This window comes from Bombus terrestris, chromosome 3 (genome assembly GCF_910591885.1).
Source record: "Bombus terrestris chromosome 3, iyBomTerr1.2, whole genome shotgun sequence".
Classification (NCBI taxonomy): domain Eukaryota; kingdom Metazoa; phylum Arthropoda; class Insecta; order Hymenoptera; family Apidae; genus Bombus; species Bombus terrestris.
Genome location: NC_063271.1, coordinates 18,683,833 through 18,707,761, shown reverse-complemented (window position 1 = coordinate 18,707,761; position 23,929 = coordinate 18,683,833). Strand labels below are relative to the sequence as shown.

The following is a 23,929-nucleotide window of genomic DNA, read 5'->3' as shown; positions in this document are numbered from 1 at the left end:
AGCTTTCACGAAGAAAAAACTTTTTACTTTTATTCTTTTTTTTTTATTTTTACTTCGAAAAGAGTTATAGTTTGATGCAGTTCTTGGGATCATAGTGTATGTCTGTACAACTTTATGTGACTTGATGTTATCTACGTGGTTTATAGTGCATGTAGCGTGGATATGAACTTATGTAGAACACAGACATATCAGTGACCTTGAATGTTTATCACAATTTAACATTGTTTATTTTCACGGCAATTTACATTATTTTATCAAATGATAAAATTTTGCAAGATTGATTTTCCTAGTGAATATCGATTAGTTTCTAAAAATTAGCATTAATTTATTATAATACTTATTCTGTTCAAGCATATCCTGCAAAGATGTAAGGGAATAAAATAATATCAGTTATGTTAAGTATTTATAAATTTTGTATTTTCTTCATATTTTGCTTTTAATTGCCACAAATCAGTACAGTACGCATAACGGAATTTATCTGACAAAAAGGGTATGTTCGCTCATTTATCTACAAGAAGAGGAATTGATTACAAAGATTTAAAGATAGGACCCGTTCTTCCATTCCTTTATCTATATTATTCCATTGTAATTTTGTAATATATTTTATTTAACATTCCTCTCTTTCTTCTTTTGTGCACAACAATAATGTAAATTACAATGATCTCTTCGAATTATCGAATATTTCGATAATTAATTGTTCAGCAGTAGATTAAAATTAAACAATCGTTGTAACGAGATACAAGCTTTTCTTTTCAATTATTTCAATTATTATTCGATATATGATATGCTTACGAATGAAATTTTTTCGAACGATAGAAGAAAAATTGAAAATTGAGATATTGATAATTTTCAAAGGACTTACAAATGGTATTTAATCAGCACATTGTTTCCTAATTTGTACACTAAATTGTACAACTGCTTTTCTTAAATTTATGTACTATAAAAAATGATCGATATAAAAAAAATTTTACCATATTAATAGTACTCTAATATAAATTATAATATTTCTTATTAGTGTTCGTTGGTATTCACGTAGATTATATAAAAGTCACAATTTCTGGTTTCGTATTCAAATAAGGATCTAATATATATAACTTAAAGTTCTTCAATATAATTTAATAGACGATGTAACCGTAAAAGTATCTGACTATGAAATCAATATTTAATATTTCAATAGTTATTCAAGGAGTTTTATTAGTAAAATTATACCTATATATATTTAATGAATATAATATAATTGAAATTAAGATATATGAAAGGGTCATACGTTTTGGTTTTTCATTCATTGTATCGCATAAGTTTATTTTTTAATCTACTAAGAAACGGAAATCTTATATATTAATAACTTTATTAAAAACTTATGTTTACGTGATTATAAATAACATATTAAGGAGTTTCAATTTTTACGAATTCTTCGCAGCTCAGCTATCTTGTAGTAAATAGTACATGATATATTTTCATGCAATTAAACTATATAATAAACTTCAATTTTCCCAACGTCATCTTATTGGCGATAATATTGGTCATCGTCGTAGACATGAACTTTTGCAAATACTTCTATTTTCATGACAATTTCCTCTCTTTCCCACGTGAGTTTGCAAATAATAAATAGGAAACTTACGCAACACGTACAAGCTTCGTCGATCAAATGATCGTTTAATATAGCATTGATCTGCTTTAGATCAACATGATCAGAATTCTAATCTAAGTACATATATGTATATATATACAGAGATACTACAGTCGCTTTAAAACACGCGTCTGCCACCATTTTTTTCTTTTTTTTTGTTTCAAAAATTGCTTAATTCGGGATTTCTTAAAACTGACCCTTTGTAAGAGAATATGAACTCTTCTTTACTTACTTGGTCTCTTTGTTTAAAGCTATGATTATTAAATATTGGAGGTAATTGATTCTTTCTCTGTCTGATACAGGTCTCATGCTGTTATGTGATTTCATAGTTAATTCAATGGTTGTACCATGGATTCTTACGTAAAGAGATTTACAATATTTAATATTGATCTTTACTTGGTAATTTCACGGTGTATATTTTCGTTGTATTTTTGGACATTTTTCCAAATATATAACTAGCATAAACGGAAAATAATTCTGAAATATAAAAACTATAAAACATTGATTTTAAACGTTATAAGTAACATGTTTCTTATAATTAGTGAATTTTCAAAATTGACAATTCATTTCATTTGGTGAATGCCGATTTCAAATGAATTATGTTCACAACATTCTTGAAACGTACAATACTTTGTACCTTTTTATCAAAATAATGTAATCGTATGCAATCTAATAAACATGAAATCTTTCATGGGAACTTTATATCATTTAATTCTTATGGTAGTCGGCATATTTATGAAATGTACCGTATTACTGGTTCGTTGTTTCTGCGCAATCAACAAGATAATTAATTAAACAGTCTTCTCAGACTAATCAACAGTGGATTTCAGCATGAGCCCCGCTTTACTTATAATACAATTCGCATTTAAGAATTCTTTCGCAAAGATTGCACGTTCTTGTGCATTTAAGAATAAAAATAATATTATCCTTTATATCAGATCATTGATTATATCTTTCACTACGAGGTACGTACGATCATAGAAGATATTTATAGATACATACATTATACATATATGTATATAAGTCTTCGTTGACTATTAGTCATTGGTTCTAAACTTTTGTTATACATATTATCGCTTAGTTTCTTATTCGATAATTTTCAAGCTTCGTATTTGCTCGTAACTTCTTCCTCTTTCGATACTAAAAGAAAAAATCGTACTAAAAAACAATTTGCTCTTTCCTCCCCCCTGTATTGTTATCGAATAAAGAATTAAGCGTAATTTCCTGATGTCATTCGTATATAACGAAATTAAAAAAATCGCTCGTATTTCGATTCTGATTGTGTCATAAAACGCTTTAAGTTATTATGAATATTTACATAGGTGTTCTCGAAGGAAGGTACACGAGTATAGTAGTGCTCGTGTCGGATCATTGAGCGAAAAAAGTTAGAAGATACAAGAACCGTGGTGATCGTAAGAAGAGTTAAGGTTACATTATCGATTTGCTTTCATAGGTGCCATAATATGTCATCTATAGATACGTACATTGTATATTAGTCATCTACTTAAAGCTAGGTGTCCATTTGAGAGTAAAACTATAGCGAGCTACTCTCGAGAGTATCTCTCGCAAATGGATACCGCGTTGAGAATGTTTCAACCCTCTGAGAGCGGTCGCGTGATCGCTCGCTCTCAAGTGGAAACAAAATATGTATAAGTTCGATTAATACGTGCGACAGCATTCGTAGTTGGGCACTTGCAGCGAAGAAACTAAGGATACTGTAGATAATGCGCGACTACGTCCAGTATCGTATGTTTCTATGGTCGAAATAACAATTATGCAGTGGAAATTACAGCGATAAACGCGACGCGGAAACAGAAAACAGCGCAAGTAGAAAAATATTCGCCATTCGAGTTAAAACAAATTTTGTTATTTGTTATTTAGCATGGAAATATTTTCCATTGGTTCGAAATTATAAATTAGATTGAATATTTTTGAAGATATTAGCAATTACGAAATTATTCTTACATAAAGCTGTTTTACGGCAAAGGCGATTCAGAGATACGATTTTTCTTATATTTACAGACTCCGTTATTTTTATCTCGCATATTCGTGTATCGTAGAAATCGAATTTTACAATGTGTAATTCTTTGCTTGTCTTTAAAAGTAATTTGTTATTCGGTTGGTCGTTTATGTTCACTATTACTAATAATAATACCATGTATACACTGTACAATTTATGATATTTTACCGAATATATGGGTAAAAGTAGAATTGAAGCGGCATTATGCGTTACTCTGAGTAGATTAGAATTGAAAATGTTAATCGACAAATCGTAAATAATAATTTAGAAAGGATACATCGTTAGATTGGTTAGAAGAAAGGTGGCTGATCGATATTGACGTATTTAGGTATAATCTTAAAAGAAAAATTTATTACGATTCATGCACCTTTTTATTCCATTGCGAATAAACAAAATTAATATATGTAAATCAAATGAAACGCAATATAAAGAAAATTGGCGAATAACCAAAAGATATTAAAAAATAATGCTAATAACTTTGTGGTTGTATCTTTATAACTATTTATTGGTCCCCGAATTTGACAATATTGTTTTCTATCGGTATAATTAAAACGAATAAGTTATCGTATACTAAAGTAAGCTTCTTACATAAACAAGATCATAAGATTCGTACATTTTAAACGAAGATTTTCCCGCTTTCCAGACGAAATTTTATTTGAATGCTGATTTTTTTTTGTTTTAATTCGCGAAAAGATACTAAACAATATGCAAACATAATGTTCTCCTTACGCATACAAGTCACAAGTATTTTAATGTTACAAAAATTGAATGTCAGGCTGAAGAAATCATGGCCCCCTTTTTATCATACTGATTGGTCCGAAAATACCTTGTGTAATAAACAATAAAATACCTCAATTAAATTTCCTACGAGCCTAGTGGATAAGTTCTTGATTTTCGATGTTCAAGATAATACGGGCAAGTACTTGAATCTGTCGCACATATTTCACAATCTGTCGTTGCTGAATAAGAATGGATTTCGATAATTGGTAATAATCGTGCAAATTTCAAACATTCTCTTCGTTTTTATCCTATTCGTCCGATTACTCGTTCATATCCGATAAAATTCAGATTTCGATTCTTCAAAACAGAAGACCAAGTGAACAAGTTAGAATAAGAAAGATACCTGAAGTCCATGGGAATTATTTCGAAAAATTATACTTATTATACATTACGTTCGTTTTAACGTAAATCGGTACGCGTGTAAAATACACGCATTATTAATAATTAATTTTCAGTTGAAAAATTATTCATTTAGAGGAAAAGAAAGTTTAGGAATTTGCACATTTATTTAACATTCGAGCTGCAGAAATGTATCTTCGCTAGGTCGTTGCTTAAGTTTTACTAAACGGAAGGACGAACGGTTCACGTAACGTTATACTTGAGGTCATTATATGCTCTCTAATAGGATGTGTAATATTGACTCTGCTCGATCTCTTTTTTTGAACACTGATAAAAATAAGATTCTCTTAAACTACGGGAATTCGAATATAGAGTGTTATGTTTGTCGTTAGACGCACGTGATTAATTGCAAGAGTATAATTCTAAATATCTCGTTTACACTTTTATCACAATGATATACATATTTTACTCCGAGAATTTCAATTCGAACGTGTATATCAATTGTTTTTAGATATGTAAAACTTCATTATATCGATATAAGAAATTGGAAATTTACAACTTTCGGATTCCCATCTTTTTCGCTACCTTTCTTCCTAATTATTAATTAATATGTAAAGAAATCGAAGAAACGTTGCAAACGCTCTTAGATAATCCTCCGTTCATATCAAATGTAACGTAATAAAATACTTATATAATTAATATCTTGAATTTTCTTTTATATCCTCTTGCGTATTGTCCCTACCATTTTTCTTTCTTAAACAGTTCAGATGTCAGTCATATTTTACTTAATATCTTCATCATATCATTCACATGTATTTTTAGGATACACGTTTAATCCAAACGATAATAGGGTAAAATAATGATAAAAACTCGTAAAATCCCGTTAACGAGATAACAAAACGCATCATCTTCTAAAATAGCGAGTTTATACGACTCTTATACGGTGCCTGAATGTTTTGATATCTGTGATCGATAGATTACGTAATATTAATTTTGCGTAAAAGACGTCTGCAAATAACACTGTTTTGGTACGTTGCACCGTGCTGTGAATCGTTTTACATCGATTGCCAGTTAACAAGGCCGCACGGACGTATGTGAAAAGGAAAGTAGGCAGATACAATGCCGTACGGCAGGCCACATTAATATGTCACATGAAACATTTACTACATCATAGAACGGGATATCTTGGAATAAATATCGATTTATCGCATACGAATCAACATTTAAAATGATTAGGGGCAAAGAATGTGTATTTAGAAAGAGAGAGAGAGAGAGAGAGAGAGAGAGTTTCTCTCTTTATTTTAAGCGAAACCTTGCAGACTAATCATCTACGCAATTGATATTGTACGATGAATTTTTCATCTCGCCACATTGTTCGTAATTACTTTCAACACGTATCCGAGTCGATTCAAAACGGAATCTCAATCTGAATTTCCTTAAAATTTCAAGCTTTTTAATTTCCGATATCGCGAATTTCAATCCATGTAAATTAGATTAAAAATTGCTTTCCAGAATGCAATTCAAAGGTAATACGTGCATGATGAAATTTTATCTCCGATATGTGCGCAAAGCCGCATAATCCGTATCACGGATAGCAATCGATAACGCTTCGCAGTAGAACATCTCGTTTCGAGTTTGCATGTAAAACTGCGAGATTTGAATATTATCGGCGGCAATCGATAGAATATCCTAGCGGAACATTTTATTTCGAGTTTACTGTCGTGTAATCAACAACTTTGTTTCGAGCTTTCGCGTAAAAAACTTTTTCTCTTTGGATTTTTCATCGTAGCTTCCGCTTGGAGCATTTTAATTTTACACGTTTTAATTTGCCGTACATTTTACCTCCTCTCGTTTCACGTTTTTAAAATCGTAGTTACAAAGATTCCGATTTGAACTTATTACGAATAAAAGAGAATTTCGTTTCTAGCCATTATTAACATCGTACAATTGAGAACATTAAGAACATTACGAACAATTATTTCTGTGCGATTGAAAATTTGTCTTTCAGTTTACCTTTCTAAATGGATGCGCGACTCGATTTTTCAAATCACACAAAGTAATGCAATCAGCATGTAGAATCATACGAGGAGCTCTTTCAAGAAGTCCTCGGCAAGCAAGTCCTACAAATAATCGTCCACTCGGTCATTTTCGTCTGGTGGACTAGGTTCGCTGACGCTAAGTATAGGCAGACCAAAGTGTTGCACCTCGATGCTTGATTCGGGCGTATGTCTTGAGTAGTCGCAGCTCTTTGAGTGCCGTTCGATCCCGGCACGTCGATGGTAATGATGATAACGGGGTAAGCGAGCGTCGGCATCGCCAGATCGCCGAAAACACCTGCGGATTTTACCGAATACGTGGACTTAATCGATCGAACGATTTATTTACATGTCGCCTTTCGCTCGACGCAAATAACACAAATTAACAGCAGAATTCGGGAAAATAATGTTTCCTCACTCTCGTAATCTTATGTTGTATTGAGATCGAGTAAATCGTTTTCAAATAATTTTCTATCTTATCGATTCGATCCTTAAAGTTTCATAATGTAAATGTCCGATCTTAATCAACGGAGTAATTTAAAGAAAAATGGTGTTATTGGATTTCCTATAGGTGGACGTACAAAGAACATACGCAAGTCGAATTTACTGTCTTTTTTTCTTTTTTTTTAACAGAACGATATGCTCCCTAACGCTTTCTAACTATTTATGCCAAAAAATTATTAGTTTAGAAAATCCTTTAGCGTGAATATCACGAAGTTGTACTCAATTTCTTCTGGAAGACGTCCACTTATCAACTAGACGAAACGAATGTCGTTTCCAAATTATTGGATTGGCGTATTCAATTTCCATCGAGATCACCGGATCTGAAACCATCAGATTTGTTTTTTGTGAGAATATTTGAAAAACAGAATCTATTAAAAAGAATATTTGACAAAAACTACTATGAATGACTTGAAGCAAAGGATTCCGCGAGAATCTAATGACCCTTTAATTTTACCGCTTACGTTAATGTATCTACATAATCTACGGACGTATGAAAAATGTAGCTTTAAGTATCGATTTTAACGTTGCATTACTAATTATTATTGCGCAATATCAAAATTAACTCTTTCGCAATGTTGTTCAAGAAAGACGATCCAGTCGTCGAATATTAATATTTATTCGCTATAGAATTTTGAAAGTACATATACGTTAAAAAAAAAAAGAGAAAAGAACACATGAAATCAATAAATAAATAATTGACTTTTAAATCGTTCATTCTAAATTGTTTGTTATTTTATTACATTGTCAAAGGGTTAAACCATCAAGTTTTTGGCATAAATAGCTTCATAGTATTATGGCTTGGATATGCCATATACATTTTTGCATATTGCGTGCATTTTCTTACTTTCTCGCTCCTCTAAATTTTTCATAAATTCGTAAAAGTCCAACTATCATCAATTCTTTTACAATATTCATACAGCGTCACCTTATCTTTTCAAGTAAATAGGATCTCGTAATGATAGATCTTTATTAGCGAAGTTCTTATCTCTTTACCGAAATTACATTTTTCATCGATGCCGCTTGACGGACGATAAATAGTCTGCGGTATGTTATATCTTAATGTGACCCTGAATGTTAACTTGGCGTGTGACCAAGTTTCGAGGGTGGTCTTTAAGGGTGAAAGATATTTGTAGGATGAGGCGACGTCAATTGCCACGACACGTATATTTAACGTTGTGGTGTGAGTTGGTACCAGACTGGAGATAAAAATATCGTGGGTCTCTCATGAGTTCACACGTGAATGCATTTAATACAACAAGCGGTAGATTTCGTTGTACTTGAACGTCAAATTTAACAAACGATCCGAGCATCGATTTTTTATCTTTCATTATATTGCAAAACTGATATCATTTCTCATATTATCCATTATTATTGGCTTCTAAGATATGTCAGTTACGTTATACATACGTATGGATTGCATTATAATTTCACAAATTCCAAGAATCAGTTCGACGTCGGTGATTCGATCGAAAGGGGTGGTGTTATTCGGGTGAAATATTTTACGTATTTAACGCGAAGTATAAAAGAGATTGCTTACCGCTCATCCATGGAAGCAGGTTGTCGTATAGGACACCGGACATATTCGTGACTTCCGCCAGCTCGCCATCCGCCGAAACGTCGGCCAACGAACGACGATGAAGACGTTATTGGAGAATCCCTGAAACATTTATGGCAGTTTTGTTTAATAATTCATTCGGAAGTTTGTCACTTTTTTTTCATTCTTACTTCCTAACGTTTCATTTTCATTCTTACTTCCGGCAATGAGAAATATCCTTGACAAACTTTGTTTGTCCTTGCTTCAATTTCTACCTTCATTTAATAACGGTACTATGAAAAACACATGTTTTAATTAAAGAACAAACGAAATAAAAGAATATTTCATGACGGTGGTACTCGTTCCGAGACAGTCTGTACAGCATCTCCTGTTTCCGTTTTAGCGTGTTTTATGTATTGTATAAAGCTGGAAAGTTGAAAGTGTGGAAGAAGCGCAGATCTGATTGGTCATAGTGCAATAAGCCGTCCTTCTCGCGCAATCATTTTTATTGAATTTTTTATATCTCTGTTGCACCTTTTTCATGTCCTCTCATAATCTACTACAGCAGACGACGCAAGCGGAACAGCGTCGACCCTCATGTAACACGCAAACAATACGTATGCACGCTGTATTCCAACAGTACCATATTAATCTATTACCGTGAAATGAATTGCATAAGAAAGATCTCGGGTGGTTTACGTAATAATCATGGATATACACGCGGCGTAGTGTTATCATTCTTCGGGTTTAATATACTTATATAAGAGATTTTTCAATTAAGCTTCTATAAAAAAGACATGCTGTAACATTTCGAGTGACCAGGACAACAGATTTATAAAGGGTCTTTTTTTTTAAGAGAGAAGGTTCTTGTTTCTTGTAAAACGAATTTACATTTGCGTGCTGGATATTTGTTGTAAAAAATTGATAAGCAAAGCCAATTACTTAAATACGAATGTTAATATTCATTGCAACAATTTACCGCTCTCTGGAAAGTGGACAGCCTAAAGACACGTATCTTTGAATTATTCACAAGTGTTCTTAAGTGTTGCACACTTTTTCTTCACGGAACGGTACATTTCATGCTTCGTGTTATTTCAAACTTCAAAAGAATTTGCACCTGTGCGGAATTTAAGATATGCTCGCGACGCAAAGTAACTGACAACTGTAATAAAATTGTCTTTTTGGAGTTGTCAATTTAGCGACGAGAGATACGAGACGTTCGTTTCAGCTTCGTGTAAAATTATCATGTATGATCGTGAAAAATGCGCACACAAAGCCGTACGCAACTGATTCGCGTACAGTGTCCGGAATAAGGTGCAAACTAAGATAAGACGAAGATAGGTGGTGAAACGTTACAAACAAATGGAAAGTAAAAGTCTGATTTTGAATAAATCTTCCTCATTGGTTATTCAATATTTTCAACTGCTTCTAGACCAATGAAAAGAAGAGAAACGAGAAAACGATGTTTCATACCGTGAATTTTAGTAAATTTGCGTAAGAAAGGAAATGTATTATCATTAACATGAATTTCCAACTTGAAGTTTGCTACTTAAAAGTTTGTTAAGGTGAAATAATAAACAAACTTTGATGCACACATAATTCATCCGTAAACTTCCTTACTTGTGTACAATTCTCGTTTACGATAGAAACGTAACAATCTGTTTTCGCTAGAGTAGTAATGCCGTATGCAGACTGTCTCATATTGATCTAACCAGATATCTTGAATAATATAACACACAGAAACTACAGAAAAATGTTTCAGATGAATATTATCAAAAAGTATATGATGCTCTTTTAAAAAATTCAAAATTCCTGCATCACATGAAAAACTAAAGAGCTCGGGAAAGGTCGATAAGAAGTTACTATTAATTGTCACGATTAAGAACTTTCGTAAGACGATGCAAAAACGTAACAATTCCACGCAGGATTACCTTTATGTATCTATTACGAATGAAATTACCTTGAAGACTGTAATTGATGATTCGGATCGAGCAACGAAACGTCTGGATTATCCTTTGGACAACTCTCGAGGCTACTCTGCCTCTTTGATTCCGAATCCTCGCACTTCTCCTCTAGTGTTGATCTCAGGAAGGATTCTTTATCGCCGTCGATGCCTTCCTCTTTCGAATTTCGTTGATCTTGTTGTCGATTCGTCGACGCAAGTGGTAAATTATCTGCACTGCGAACCTTCCGGCACAATTTCGACGTTGAACCGTGCCGTCTTAAAAATTCCTGCAAAAAGCGGAACCGCATTGCAGAGAGGATTGGGAATACCGCTCGTTTCTAAACTTCCTTTCTCGCTTGCGTCACTCGTCGGGGATCTACATGCATTTTCCTGTCCCTGAAGACAAATGCTATACTTTGTGCTTCATCCTTGCGAAGGTCACTTACAGTAACTTTTATCAATATATGTGGACACCACATATTGTGTGTGTTCGAGAGATTGTTGTTTTATATATTCGTTAATGTTAGTGTTATTGAATTAATCGTCTTTTAATATATTAAAACACTCACCGTAGTTAGTGCGAATACAATGTGCAAAAATTAAATTAATTTTAAATATTCTACTTTTACGCTTACGTTCTTCGTTTCGTATTAAAATTGTCCCATTTTAATCATTGTGCCGGATAGTAATTTTGCTCTGGGTTATAGATCTATCGGATTTCACTGTATGCTGGAAGGAACTGATGCTACATCGAACAACGCCCTAAAACTAATTAATTCCTTCTAACATTTACTACAGTTATACGAGTAATTCAACAGTCCTTATCAACTGAAGTATTTCAACAGTCGAATATTCATTGTATTAACAAGCCTCGATATTCACTGAAGTTATCTTTAACGTTAATTCGGTATATTAATTTTCCACCAACTGTATGCTTCCAGTAAATGTCTCATAACTTCTGTATGAACTTTTAGATTAAATCAGTTAAAATTTCACCAATATAATTACTACTCTCACGCCTCGTTACAGAGTTAACAATGTTTTAAAAGGTTTTATATATCATAAATACTTTTGTAAGGGCTACTGTATATATATCCAACACGATGACATAATATATCCTAAACGTAGGAAACATTTTTCAACGAAGATCGTCTCACGCTAGCACCGTTTTATCTAAAATTATGCATCTATCGATTGATGTTGCAGCTTATAAGAAAATACATACTCAGCGATACGTAAAAATGGTAATCTTTTCCCGTTGTTAATTTGGTAAGATGAAATCGATTTGCTACGATGCAAGAAGTGACGTCAGAAGTGTGTACTTACGATTAATCGGTATAGATCTAACAAGTATAATATGAAAACCTTGTCGTTAAGAAATACAGTGTATCGTGAATACCGGCCGTGGTCCATGCTACCAGAAAATGAATTTAACGACTTCCTTACAAGTAAACCACGAACTTATTGATCAACCAGTGAACTACACTTTGCCTCCAACTACCTTGAACTTTAACGTTTGACGTGTCTATTTTGTACGGTCTCTTTCGCGTTCGTTACATATTTCAATATCCGGATGCACCGGGGATGGCACTTTCAAAATTTTATAACGTACAAATAAACTATAATGTTTCCCTACATTGAGATTAAAATGAAAGGTCGGAAGTAATATTTTTATAGCTTTTAAGTTAGTGAAAAAGTTGCTAAGAGGGAAGCGTCATATAGGATCGCTATCTAAGAATCATGCTTGGCGATCGATATCTGTTACTTTATATTGAATTTATATAAAAGTTACTTTATATTGAATCTATATTTATTATAAGTTTCACAATTGTACTTTACGATGCGATTAAGATAACTATGTTATTAAAATTTTAATTTACTGTTTATTTACTTTATATATAATTATTTGTTCGGTATATTTAACATCGTTTTAATTCATTTTACTACGTTATTTACTACGTTTGGAAAAAATACCAATACCAGAAAATAATTTATATTTATAATATCGATTCTAATATTCAGAGAAGAAAAATGGTTAGGATAATTAGTCTTTAACCATAACTGCAATTACGCGACATGTCCTGGAATTTTCACTAATTTTCTAGATAATTCGTTGCTCCTTTGTTTGTCGTGACGGCAAATTGACAGGAAGGTTGATACGAAGTTAGGATTCGATCGAAAGTTTCAAGGACGTGGATCAGCGGGACGGTTAATTCACCCGGTGTCACGACGAAATTGGTCGAGTTGCTGCTTTCTCGTTTTATTCGATTACATACCTGGGATAGGAAGCCAGCTACGTCGATGGCGCTGTTCACTCGCGGCCTCGAAGTTCTTGGCCAGCCCAAACCACCTCCGCTATCCAAGGAGTCCACGTGATGGCTCGACCAGTGCAGATGCTGGAAAATGTGGCGACGCAATTAGGACACACCGATACCGCTAATATCAATGCAAATTGCATTTTAATGTGATTTTTCTCAAGCGTGATTTCCGACAAGGCAGACAGGAACAGACAATTTGTATACCCACTAAGAATAGAATTTATTTTCTGAAACCGTTTCCTTAAAATATGAAACGGTGAATCTTTAATAAAGTATATTTTCTTAGTTGTAATAGTGAGTTTAGTTAGAAACAAGTTCATGATTTTGTATTTTTATTGTTTTATCCGGCTCTTGCGAAACGTAAATAGCAAAGTATAGTAATAATTATAAAATAAAGTGTTAAAGTACTATGCTTTAATAGAAAACTAAATCGATCGTACATATGTATACCTTAATGCCCTGCATATTTGCAATTCATGGTGTCGTTTTTGTGAATTATTGTTAAATGTTTAGCAATAATTGTCCAATGAACATAATTAAATTGTGCACCTTATTAATATGTCTGATAGATAAGAATCTATCGTGGGTATGTAGTTAAATAAAAGTTAATTTATACAATTAATTAATTGTTCATTAGATAATGCTATTTTTAGTGGGTATCTTCTGAACGAAGATGTTTAGACAATTTCAACATTTTTGCGATGCATCGACTTTTAAACTAATTTCTATTAGTGCAATATCTGCCTTCTTTCTAGTTCACGAGTTTACCTGTTTTTTAAGGTTTTCGTTTTCGTACAAGACTCATAATTTATTACCTATATTGACTTTACAGTCCAAAAAATTTTCTGCTTTTATATCGTACAAATAATTATAGTCGTAATTATAATTGTAAATAATTTATAGTTATGTAAAATATTGCTTACACATTAACAAATGATCATTTCCCATTATTTATATCGATCATTATACACGCATATCCTCGGATGAAAGTGTAGTAATAGTTCTTCAATGTGCTTTTTCAATGCGTTTTTCAATAATGTAATGTAATACTAATACAATATTTAAAAAAATGACCATGACAAATACTACAAAGATTGAGTTTACGTCTTTGAACTCAATTAAGTGAATACGATTTATTAATCATGTTATATTTAGAAGCGGGTTAATTAGAATATTAATTAGGGGATTTTATTAGCTAACGGTTCACTCGCAGGACGTAAGAATATATCTATGGAACTTTTTTTGTAATATAAATATAATTCATGGACAATATCATTAACATTTTGTATAAGAATACAGAATAAGAAATTTATCAACGTTATGGATTTAGTTTGGTTTCGATATCGTTGCTAAATATCTTAAATACCGTTAATACACAAAGCCAACATTTCATATCGTTATAAGCTTAATAAAATTATTTTTAACCTGTGATATAAGAAATATTTAACGAATAACATTATAATAATATTAAATGAAACATTTCAAAAATTACTTTAGTTATCATCTATTAGTTGTAAAATCGTTGTAAGTAAAAATTTCATCCGAGCAACTGTATGTCAATATCGTGCTTAGCTTAACGATGTATGTATCTTTCCTAACAACTTCGTAAGCGTTTCAAGTGGGCAAGCAGCTTTCCTAGTGATACAATAATCGCAATGTAAAAGCATTAGTGTTCGCTGTGCACTATTTTCACGTCAATTCGTGTCGCTTTTTACTCGCATCTGCGTTGTTATTGTTGTGCAGAAACATCTTTACTAAATGTGCGAAACTTGTGCTTGCACGCAAACTGGTTGCAGTAATACGTGTGACGAATCGAAGCATACTGATTATCGTATTGGTATTCCAAGCAGATCAAACAATATTCATGAACTAAAAGGAAAATATCGATGCAAATAAAAGGAGAAATAATTGGCATATTAAAGTAAAAATATTTGTCGATTTAAATATTACACGAAAAATAGGCAGATTGTTTTCATAATCAATATTGTATATAAAATTACAATACCAAATTGCTAATTTACATTTCTAATAGTTCTTATATACTTTGTTTTAATTTGGTTTTCAGATTAAATGCATATATGTATTTGTTTCTTGTTTAAAGTAATGTGTTTGCAGTACATTCGAATTTATGTTGCTTGAATTCAGGTAATTGGGCTAATCTGTACGAGATTTACTTATTTCATACCATTATTCTTGTTCTATTTCATATTACCGTTCTTTTAATAGGAAGTCAATGATTCATGGGTGCATTGAGTTGTACATACGAGTAAAGTAAGTGGGTCAGAAACGAACGAATTTACCTGTTTTTTCTAGCTTCGTGTGATCAGTCTTTTGCAGCGGTTTACGTCATTGGAATTTAATTAGGCTTTACGGATTACGTGAGGACATTCAATCGAATTTAGTACGTCTATATCCTGATGCTAACGTACTGGTTTCCTGTCTCTAGCAGATTCGTGATCTTGTTGAGATTTGGGTCAGGAAGCTATTACTCCAGCAACTTTAAGACAAGATATATCTAGCAGAGGCATCGTTCGTCCGAAGCAATATTCTTCCTATACACGTTAAATTACCAACACATACGATTTTATGATGTTTTCTAAAGTTGTGCTTCATCTTTTTTAATACGTGTGCAGTATGTCGTATGCGAAGAGTACAACGGATAACGTCTTTATTATACTCTGTATATACATATACATATGTTGTTCAATCGTAATGTGAGCGTTGCCTTCCTGCTGTATGATAAGCAGAAATTCAATTTCATAACTATTGTGTCGTTTTATTAATTCTATCGTTTTTATATGCTATCGATTTTTAATAAAATTCCTACTTGTTACTACTGTATCGTTTCTTAATTGTTTCTTTTATTTAACATTTAGATTTAGAGGACATTAACAGGATGGTGTTGACGATACGATACAAAATACGATATCAAATAGACCGGATCTAAATCATTAAACATAGTAAAATATAATATTGGTAGTTACTCGGACATAAGCAGATCATTTTCCTTATATTCGATCGATTTCATTCGATCTATCATAGAACATAGTTGTTATATTTTCCTACTCGCAAAGATACGATAGAAAACCTAGAAGAGATACGATACAATGGAATAAGATTTGTTTTAATAAACGGAGAAGTAGGAAACTCAGAAACCGCAATACGTAAATAATAGAAAGTGAAAAGCGTTATTAAAGGTGCTACAATATTTGTTACATTCGAGTGCAATTAACTGAGGCACACGACCACTTGAAGTGACTCAAGCGTTGGTGCGAAATTTCAAAAATGTCTCATGTCATTCGTGTATTAAATACCGACTGTTTCCACTTTCCAGAACAATTTGATGCTTATATCGTATTTCAAGCCATTTTTACAGTTAATCTCAAGTTTGTTTTATTAAAGCCAGACACACAATAAATATTGGAATTACCGCGCATCGATCGATCGACTTTGGTTTATTTGCAATTTTCCTAACAATATTTCGCGGATTAGATCGTTCAGGAATTAAATCGTTGATGGAAACACGTGAACGCAACTAAACAAAGTACCTCTGAATTAGTGAAATACTAATCTGTTAACCAGCTCTCTCTCTTAATAAGACACTTAAACAATATAATATAATATCGTAAAAGTAATTATGGCAATTTAATTGACGAGTTAACTCGTTTTCCTTAGTTAATAGGTTAATGAATGGAAAATGTACGTTATGTACTTTACTCTTTGATCAGATTAGTTTTGATTAAACTGTAATAAAAACTTCTGCCTTTCTCCTTAAATCACTATCTAATTGAATAAAAGATCACTAAATTGTGAAATTAAACTGAAGCAATTTTATTCTTCAGAGAATCGATAATCGTGGAATTTTAATCTTGTACTTTAGAAAGTCAGTTTAGATCCTCTTTCTCAAATAAATACGTTTTAATCCCCAATCGTGATACAACACTTACGCGTATTAAATTTGAAAGCTTAAGTACTGTGGATGGTTGGTTATTAAAAGTTGTACGAATCGCTTTTGGAAGATGGAAATGGCTCTACGTAAGCAGACCGTCTGTACATACATATACATGAAACGTTGACGAGCGCAAATCAAGGTTGAGAGTAGCGAACATGTACCGAGTCGAAGGCAACAACCTTTTACGATTGGATCTCTATGTGCCGAATATGTAAATACATACATATGTATGATGTATCTATGGACGCTTTGTCGAACGACGTTTTTGATGTTACGCTCGAATTTTACATCAGAGAATGCTAAATACGTCGGCCGAAGGTTCTCTTCCTCTTCTCGATAAAAATTTTTCAGCGTAAAGTAGGTACTAAATGATTCGCAAAAACACGCGTTCTTTTAAAATTGCTGTGAAGCGAGAAAAAGTCGGTACTTTTCCAGTTATGTGTACCAATTGAATGATTATTCTCATAGCGATTTATTTTCTAAGATAGACTTCGATTTTGATCATTCATTTTTATCGTTATCTGTAGTTATTCACATTTTATTAATATAGATGTATATCGGCTTGCCAACTTCGAAGCGTGCAAATCTTTTATGTCGAATAACATGTATTTTAAAGAAATATAAAGTAGAATAGAATAGAAAGAAAGTAGCGTCTCGAATAGCGTTCAACACTTAGAATATACATGCACTGCAAAAGCATTTGGTTGAAAGCATTCCTACATATATCATAACGCTATATATGTATGTATATATGTATGTACATATGTGAAGGAACATTTTATTATAGAAACTAACCGAAGGTATAAACCTAAATATTAAAGTTATATTAGAATTCGATTTTGTAGATACGTATGAAATGTTATTTCCCTAATTTTCAACTTACCTGTATTTTTATCAATTTTATTGAAATTATTTTTATACTTTCATTGAAATTATTCTTATTTCATCTTTGTGCAAGTTACGAGGATACTTCTTAGTAAAATAGGTAATAATTCATGCATGCATACATACATGTATGTATACATGTATGTATACATGTACCTTCTAGTGCACTATTCTTATTTGTAAATTATAATGATACTTTGGAAACGCAGTATTTCAGAATCGTAGGCCATTGAATATGAGTCAGTATGGTCAGGAGAAATGAGATGGAAAAAACATATCGACGTTTTGCTAAAAATGTGAGATATCTCAGAAATCGACAATTTCAAAATATCTATGAATCTTACGGCGCGTATAAAAATTAGGGTCAAAAGTGAACTATTTTTTAATATAGAAATGTCATTATTTCCCTGCTTCGAACGGCCATATAAGATTGCGGTAAAAGTTGGCAAGCCTACATTTTCTGGGTAAATTTTCATATTTCCAAAACATTTTCAACTCGTACTTTAATTATCCAATTCTTGGTTTGCGCTCTTAGAAATCTATTTATTATGAGTACTATTGTGACTATGTATGTATCTCTGCATACTACTTCTTTGCGTCAAAGATAGAGACATCCACGAATACGACTGTATCCATATGATCTATGGGAATGACTACAACATCATTGTTAGACTAAAGAAGCAACTTTTAATCGACCGAAGACTGTACGAACTAGAATCCTAATGGTAATGGAACTCGTCTGTAGGATCGTCGATAGACCATTCGCCAATTAAACTCAGTATGACTATAATCGTCCCGATGAATATCGAAAAGTGGACTCAGTCGGAAGTACAGACAAGAGAGAGCCGCAGGGGCTATATAAAGGAATAGATGCATGAAGCACGTATAAAAGCAGAACAAAGGCACATCGTGAAAATATTGGATAGAAAACGAGATAAAGAAGAGAATAAAAGTGAGCTAACGATCAGTGGAAGAAACAGCTGTTTAATATGGATAGCAGTGGAGAACAAGGAGAAGAAGAAAAATACAAGAAGTAGAAGAGCAAGAGGAAGGTGTTACGTAGTAGGAGGTAGGAGGCATACGTAGTAGTAGTAGTAGTAATAGAAGTAGGAGAAGAAGAAAAAGAAGAAGACGAGAAGTAGTCGTAGTTGACTAGTAGTAGTAGTAGTCGTAGTAGTAGCAGTAGTAGTAGAAGTAGTAGTAGCGTAGTAGTAGTAGTAGTAGTAGTAATAGTAGTAGCAGTAGTAGTAGAAGTAGAGATTGTTAGCAAGTACCGATGGTCACGCGATGTCTGCCCTGTGGAGTAGAGCGAATTGGCAGCCACAGTCGCGCGGCTCTCGAGCCCTCCTCGGGTACTGAAAGCACTGCTCCAAGACGCAACAGCCCCCGCCCCCACACTGCATCACCATATCCGACAATGTGGTCATTACCTTCAAGATTTTATACGAGCGATACGTATACATTCCCGGCGGAGCGTCATTTTTCGATTATTCATTAGTGCGAGGAACGACGATTTTCGCAATGGGTCAGCAGGGTTGGGAGAGGCACAAAGAGATCAATTCCATTAGAATCTCGTTTGGAGAATCAATCGATAAATCTATTGCTAGATTGTCACAACTAAAGCTACTAATAACCTTTCCTGTCTATACTTCTATTACAAATAGCGTTATAATAAAAATCCGAAAAATCTGAACTTTCTAGACATCTCCAAGTTTTGTATTTGATCGTTTGTTTTTTTCGTTAAAAATCGTCGATTGTAAATTCGTAAATAACGAGATTGTTCTCGGTACCAAATATTCTACTTCCAGATTTCGGATTGTTATTTCGAAAAAGTGCGGCTTTATATCTAATATATATTAATAAAGAGTAATCAGAATAAAAATACATAGTGTCTACGAGTGAAATAAATGTTAAATACTCGAATTCCTGATTCAAGAAGACTATATATTGTATTACTCGATTAATACGATCGAATAGATTTCTTCCTTTTGCGTAATATTATTTGCATCTTGTTTCAGAGAAACGAATTAGTAGTTCGAATAAATCGACTTAGAACCGATCGAGGGTATAATTTTATTATAAATGTCGATATGCACATATCGATAGAAAATGTACAAATTAACTAAAATTCATGTTGACGATTTAGTAAAATAAGGACATAACAAAAAACAGTAGATGTAATCGTATTCTATCAATAAAATTTTTTTTTATCCTTGAACTTTACAAACTTAGTAAGAAACTAGTATTTCAGCTTAGATAACTAGAACGTTCTGCAACTGCAGTTGCACCGTAAGTAACCGTAACCGCAATACATGTTCCCTCAGGGATTACAAATTCGACTTACAAGTGAATTTCTCGAAGTCCAATTCGAAAATTCAAAAATATTTGAAACTTTGCACAAACGTAGTTCATGCGATGCTAATAACGGAATAATCTTTTTTCCTGCTGGAAAACAGTCTTAGAGATAAAAAACACCCACCGAAGAAATTTTGATTTTTTCTTTGTGGCCTATATTGTGGATATGAGAAACTAAAAAAAAATTTTTTCAAAATTATTCCCCCACCAGCCATAATTTTTTGAAATTTTATTTCTTGTTGTCATGCGCGTAGTCTCCAAGGAGTTTTTTTTTTTATAAATATACGAATGATTTGAAACGACAAAATTTTTGAACATACAGGATCGAAGAGTGTAACATAGAACGCTGATCGCGAGCTCTTGCCGAGCTGCGGCAGCTGGTGCAAATTATTTGTATTAATTCAATTAAACTAGTTATATTAAATTATATACATAACTTCTTACATCTACAAGCATACTGATATAGCAATGTTTATTTTTTATTTCCTTTTTTTCATAAAATTTTTATTTACATATTAAAATTCATCTGATGAAAATTATACAAACAGTAAATATTTGTATAGAGTTCTCCGAAGAACATTACAACTTGTACTTCAGCCGTTTTTTTGTATCTTGTATATTTTCTTAGATATTTACGGTAATATGAACAGTCAATCAAATTTCTTTGGAGCTGTTTTCAGCCCTAAGACCGTTTTCCAGCAGGAAAAGGAAATTGTTCCGTTATTAACGTCCATGAACGACAATTGCGTAAAGTTCCGAATGTTTTTGAATTTTCGAGTTGCCGAACTTTTCTTGTTAATGTTCTTCAATGAATGGTCACGATACAATTCCATTTCGTTTGATTTTTATGAAATAAATTTAACGGAATAGAAACTTGTTTTTAGAACACGATCAATATTTCTTCGTCGTAACGTTTGTACAAATTTTTGCTGCAACTAAAATTAACCTTGCGTGTTAATGGAACAAGGGGGTCGTTTTGTAGTCATTAGGAGTAGATTATGTTTTCTTCAAACAGAGAATTTCCGTGTTGAAATCCATAATATTGTGCGCAGAATATTCATCCGTCTGAATTTCAATTAATTTGCGACCTACATTCAGGGAAGTTAGCTTTCCGATGATTATTGAGCACGATAGCTGAAAGCGCCGCGGCTATTGCCAAAATCTATGCCGACAATAGTAACAGCAGTAGACTAATCAATAATCGATAGTCTTTCATTGTATTCAAAGACTATAGTGTGGTTTATATCTGTCTGTGTGTATCAGATAGATTTTTATTTGGAATTTTTACTGGCTGAATGACATAAATAAATGAAATTATATCCTGCTATAACATTACGATGTTATAAAAATGTAATAAAAAAGAGAGCAATAATACGGTTGTTAATTTATACTTTAGAATCTAATATTTTTCACGCAACAGTTCTCAAAAATCAGTCAATACACTAAAATGTATTTCATTGGTATATTATTAACATTACATATATTATATAATTTTATTGTGGTTTTTGTTGCTACTAAAACTATTCAAGTTCTATTAGACTCTTATAAAACTGCTCTTCATTTTTACTTTGTCGTTACAGAACCAAGATGCACGTCACTTGTATCTTATGTGAGTTTCATTTGAATAATCTGCAGATTTTCGCTGATGTTTTATGCATCGTTTCACTGCTTGATTTTTAATACTTCAAGCTACATGTACGTCAATTAGTCTATAAATAACCATATACCGTCAATTTGCGGAGATCGTATTCCGAAACTGAAGTTAGACGTAGACAAGTGGGCACCGCTTAAACGAAAATATAGCTCTCGGTTCAATATTCGATCCGATACGTCTTTTTGACATACAGCTTTCGTTGGAAGCGGATGTCCCGTCTGTTACTACGATTACATGCACTGTCCAATTAAATCTCTGCACCGTCGATACTTCTGATACATCTAAACATTTCTTGATTCGTATGTTAAATTACGCATATGAATCACTTCGAGATAACGTTCGCCCGATATGAATACCGATATCTGAGTAGCCGTAAATTTATATATATCGTTCGATGATATTGTTTCGGGAATTTATCGATACACATATAAACGTACATGTCTCTCGATTGTATTTAAAGGATGCCAGACTGAATTTTTTAAATGTATTGCATCCTGCTGTGCAATTAGAGTTTGAATGTCTTCGTATGTAAACATAAATACGGTTTAAAAAGATCTTATTTAAATATATCGAGTTGTTCGAACAAATTCATAGTTTGACAATCGTTTGACCTTTATTCTATTATATTATGTAAAAAGGAAAAATATGTATCGATTACATAAGAATGATAATGTTACTAAAGTGATATAAATAGTAATTCAATTGTAACTGTTCGAAGGAAATTATATGGAAAATTAGTCGATCGAGTAAATTAATGCGCGTCAAACATATAATTTAAAACGTAGTTTAATTATGTAGGGTCCTTTTCAGCACAATAATTCCAATGTATTCTTTGCTAAACCTAAATCTAATCCTGGAACGCTGTGTATATTTTTAGTTTATTTCAAATTTCCATATTTAAGGTTATTATCAATTAATATTATAATTATCTGGTTCGTATATTTCCCGGAAAGCTGATATTTCGAATGTTTTGCCAATCAAGAAAATCATATGTTTCAATAATAATTCAATAATAATTTTCGTTTCGAAATTAACAAATAATAAATTAACAAATAAGAAGGATATTTTGTCGCACTCTACTAGTCAATTAAATTAACACTAACCTTACCAGGCCCGGTCAAATGACTGTTTTCAAAATTTAATCTAAAACTGTACATTCATTGTTACTTCTTTTGTTTATCTAATTTTACCCAAATTTTTATATTATCCGATTAATCAATTTCTCAATCTCTTTGTTTGCTTCTTTTTTTACTATGGAAAATTCATCGCCTGGCTTGTTTACCGTGACAAATTTACATCTTTTTCTAAAGTTTTTTGCCTGGAACCTTAGCTCTGAACTCAAGTAAGATCTAACCAGCTGTAGTTGCATACATCTAAATGCGATGTGTGTTTGGCTAAGCACTTGAATAATCTGACGGAATTCATGTCAGGTAACGCATAAACACAACGGAGTCTTGTCGGAGACTCTCAAGAAATACTTCTCAAGAATATACTCCCTCCATAATGAGTTCTCTGTTGCTAAACGAAATCTAAATGCAGTATCATTTTGAGAGTCGCAGAGTGCAGGCCGAAGCCTGCGAGAAATCAAATACGACGAGGAGTGAACAAATCTCATAATATTCAGTACATTGGTTTTGTATTTTGTTTTATTTTTGACCACGTCTACACGTTCAGTGAGAAATTCATTGAAAAATATACAAAATATAAGAGAGGGTTGTTGAGACGGACGAAATTCTAAGTCTAAAAATGAGCAAATTGAAAATGAGGATGACTTGTTCGACTCATCTCTTGTTCATATTACATATAAAAATGAAAACATATGATTGATTATTTTATTATTATTTAAAAATTATACTGTGAATTGTTTCCTATAATAAATTGACAATTTCTTTCGAAGAAACAACGTCTATTTCGTAACCGATCAAACGACCGGTTACGGTAAGAATTGGTATATGAGAAGTGCCGGTACGGTTAGTG

The 23,929-nt window shown here is 32.6% G+C and overlaps 1 protein-coding gene across 16 annotated transcripts in view; it reads right to left on the bottom strand.

Annotated features, from left to right (window-relative positions):
* Positions 1 to 440: 440 nt before the first annotated feature.
* Positions 441 to 23,929, bottom strand: part of LOC100650184 — a 45,402-nt gene continuing 21,913 nt past the window's right edge. For 15 of the 16 annotated variants that reach the window (XM_048404564.1, XM_012319196.3, XM_048404574.1 and 12 more), the window contains 4 exons: positions 13,065 to 13,184; positions 10,804 to 11,075; positions 8,847 to 8,966; positions 441 to 7,103 (listed from right to left, as the gene is read on the bottom strand). In XM_048404564.1, coding sequence (XP_048260521.1) covers positions 6,890 to 7,103; positions 8,847 to 8,966; positions 10,804 to 11,075; positions 13,065 to 13,184 — 726 coding nt within the window. In that variant the 3' untranslated portion in view covers positions 441 to 6,889. Of the gene's footprint in view, positions 7,630 to 8,846; positions 8,967 to 10,803; positions 11,076 to 13,064; positions 13,185 to 23,929 lie in introns of all 16 variants that reach the window. The other variant, XM_048404577.1, reaches the window with a different exon arrangement.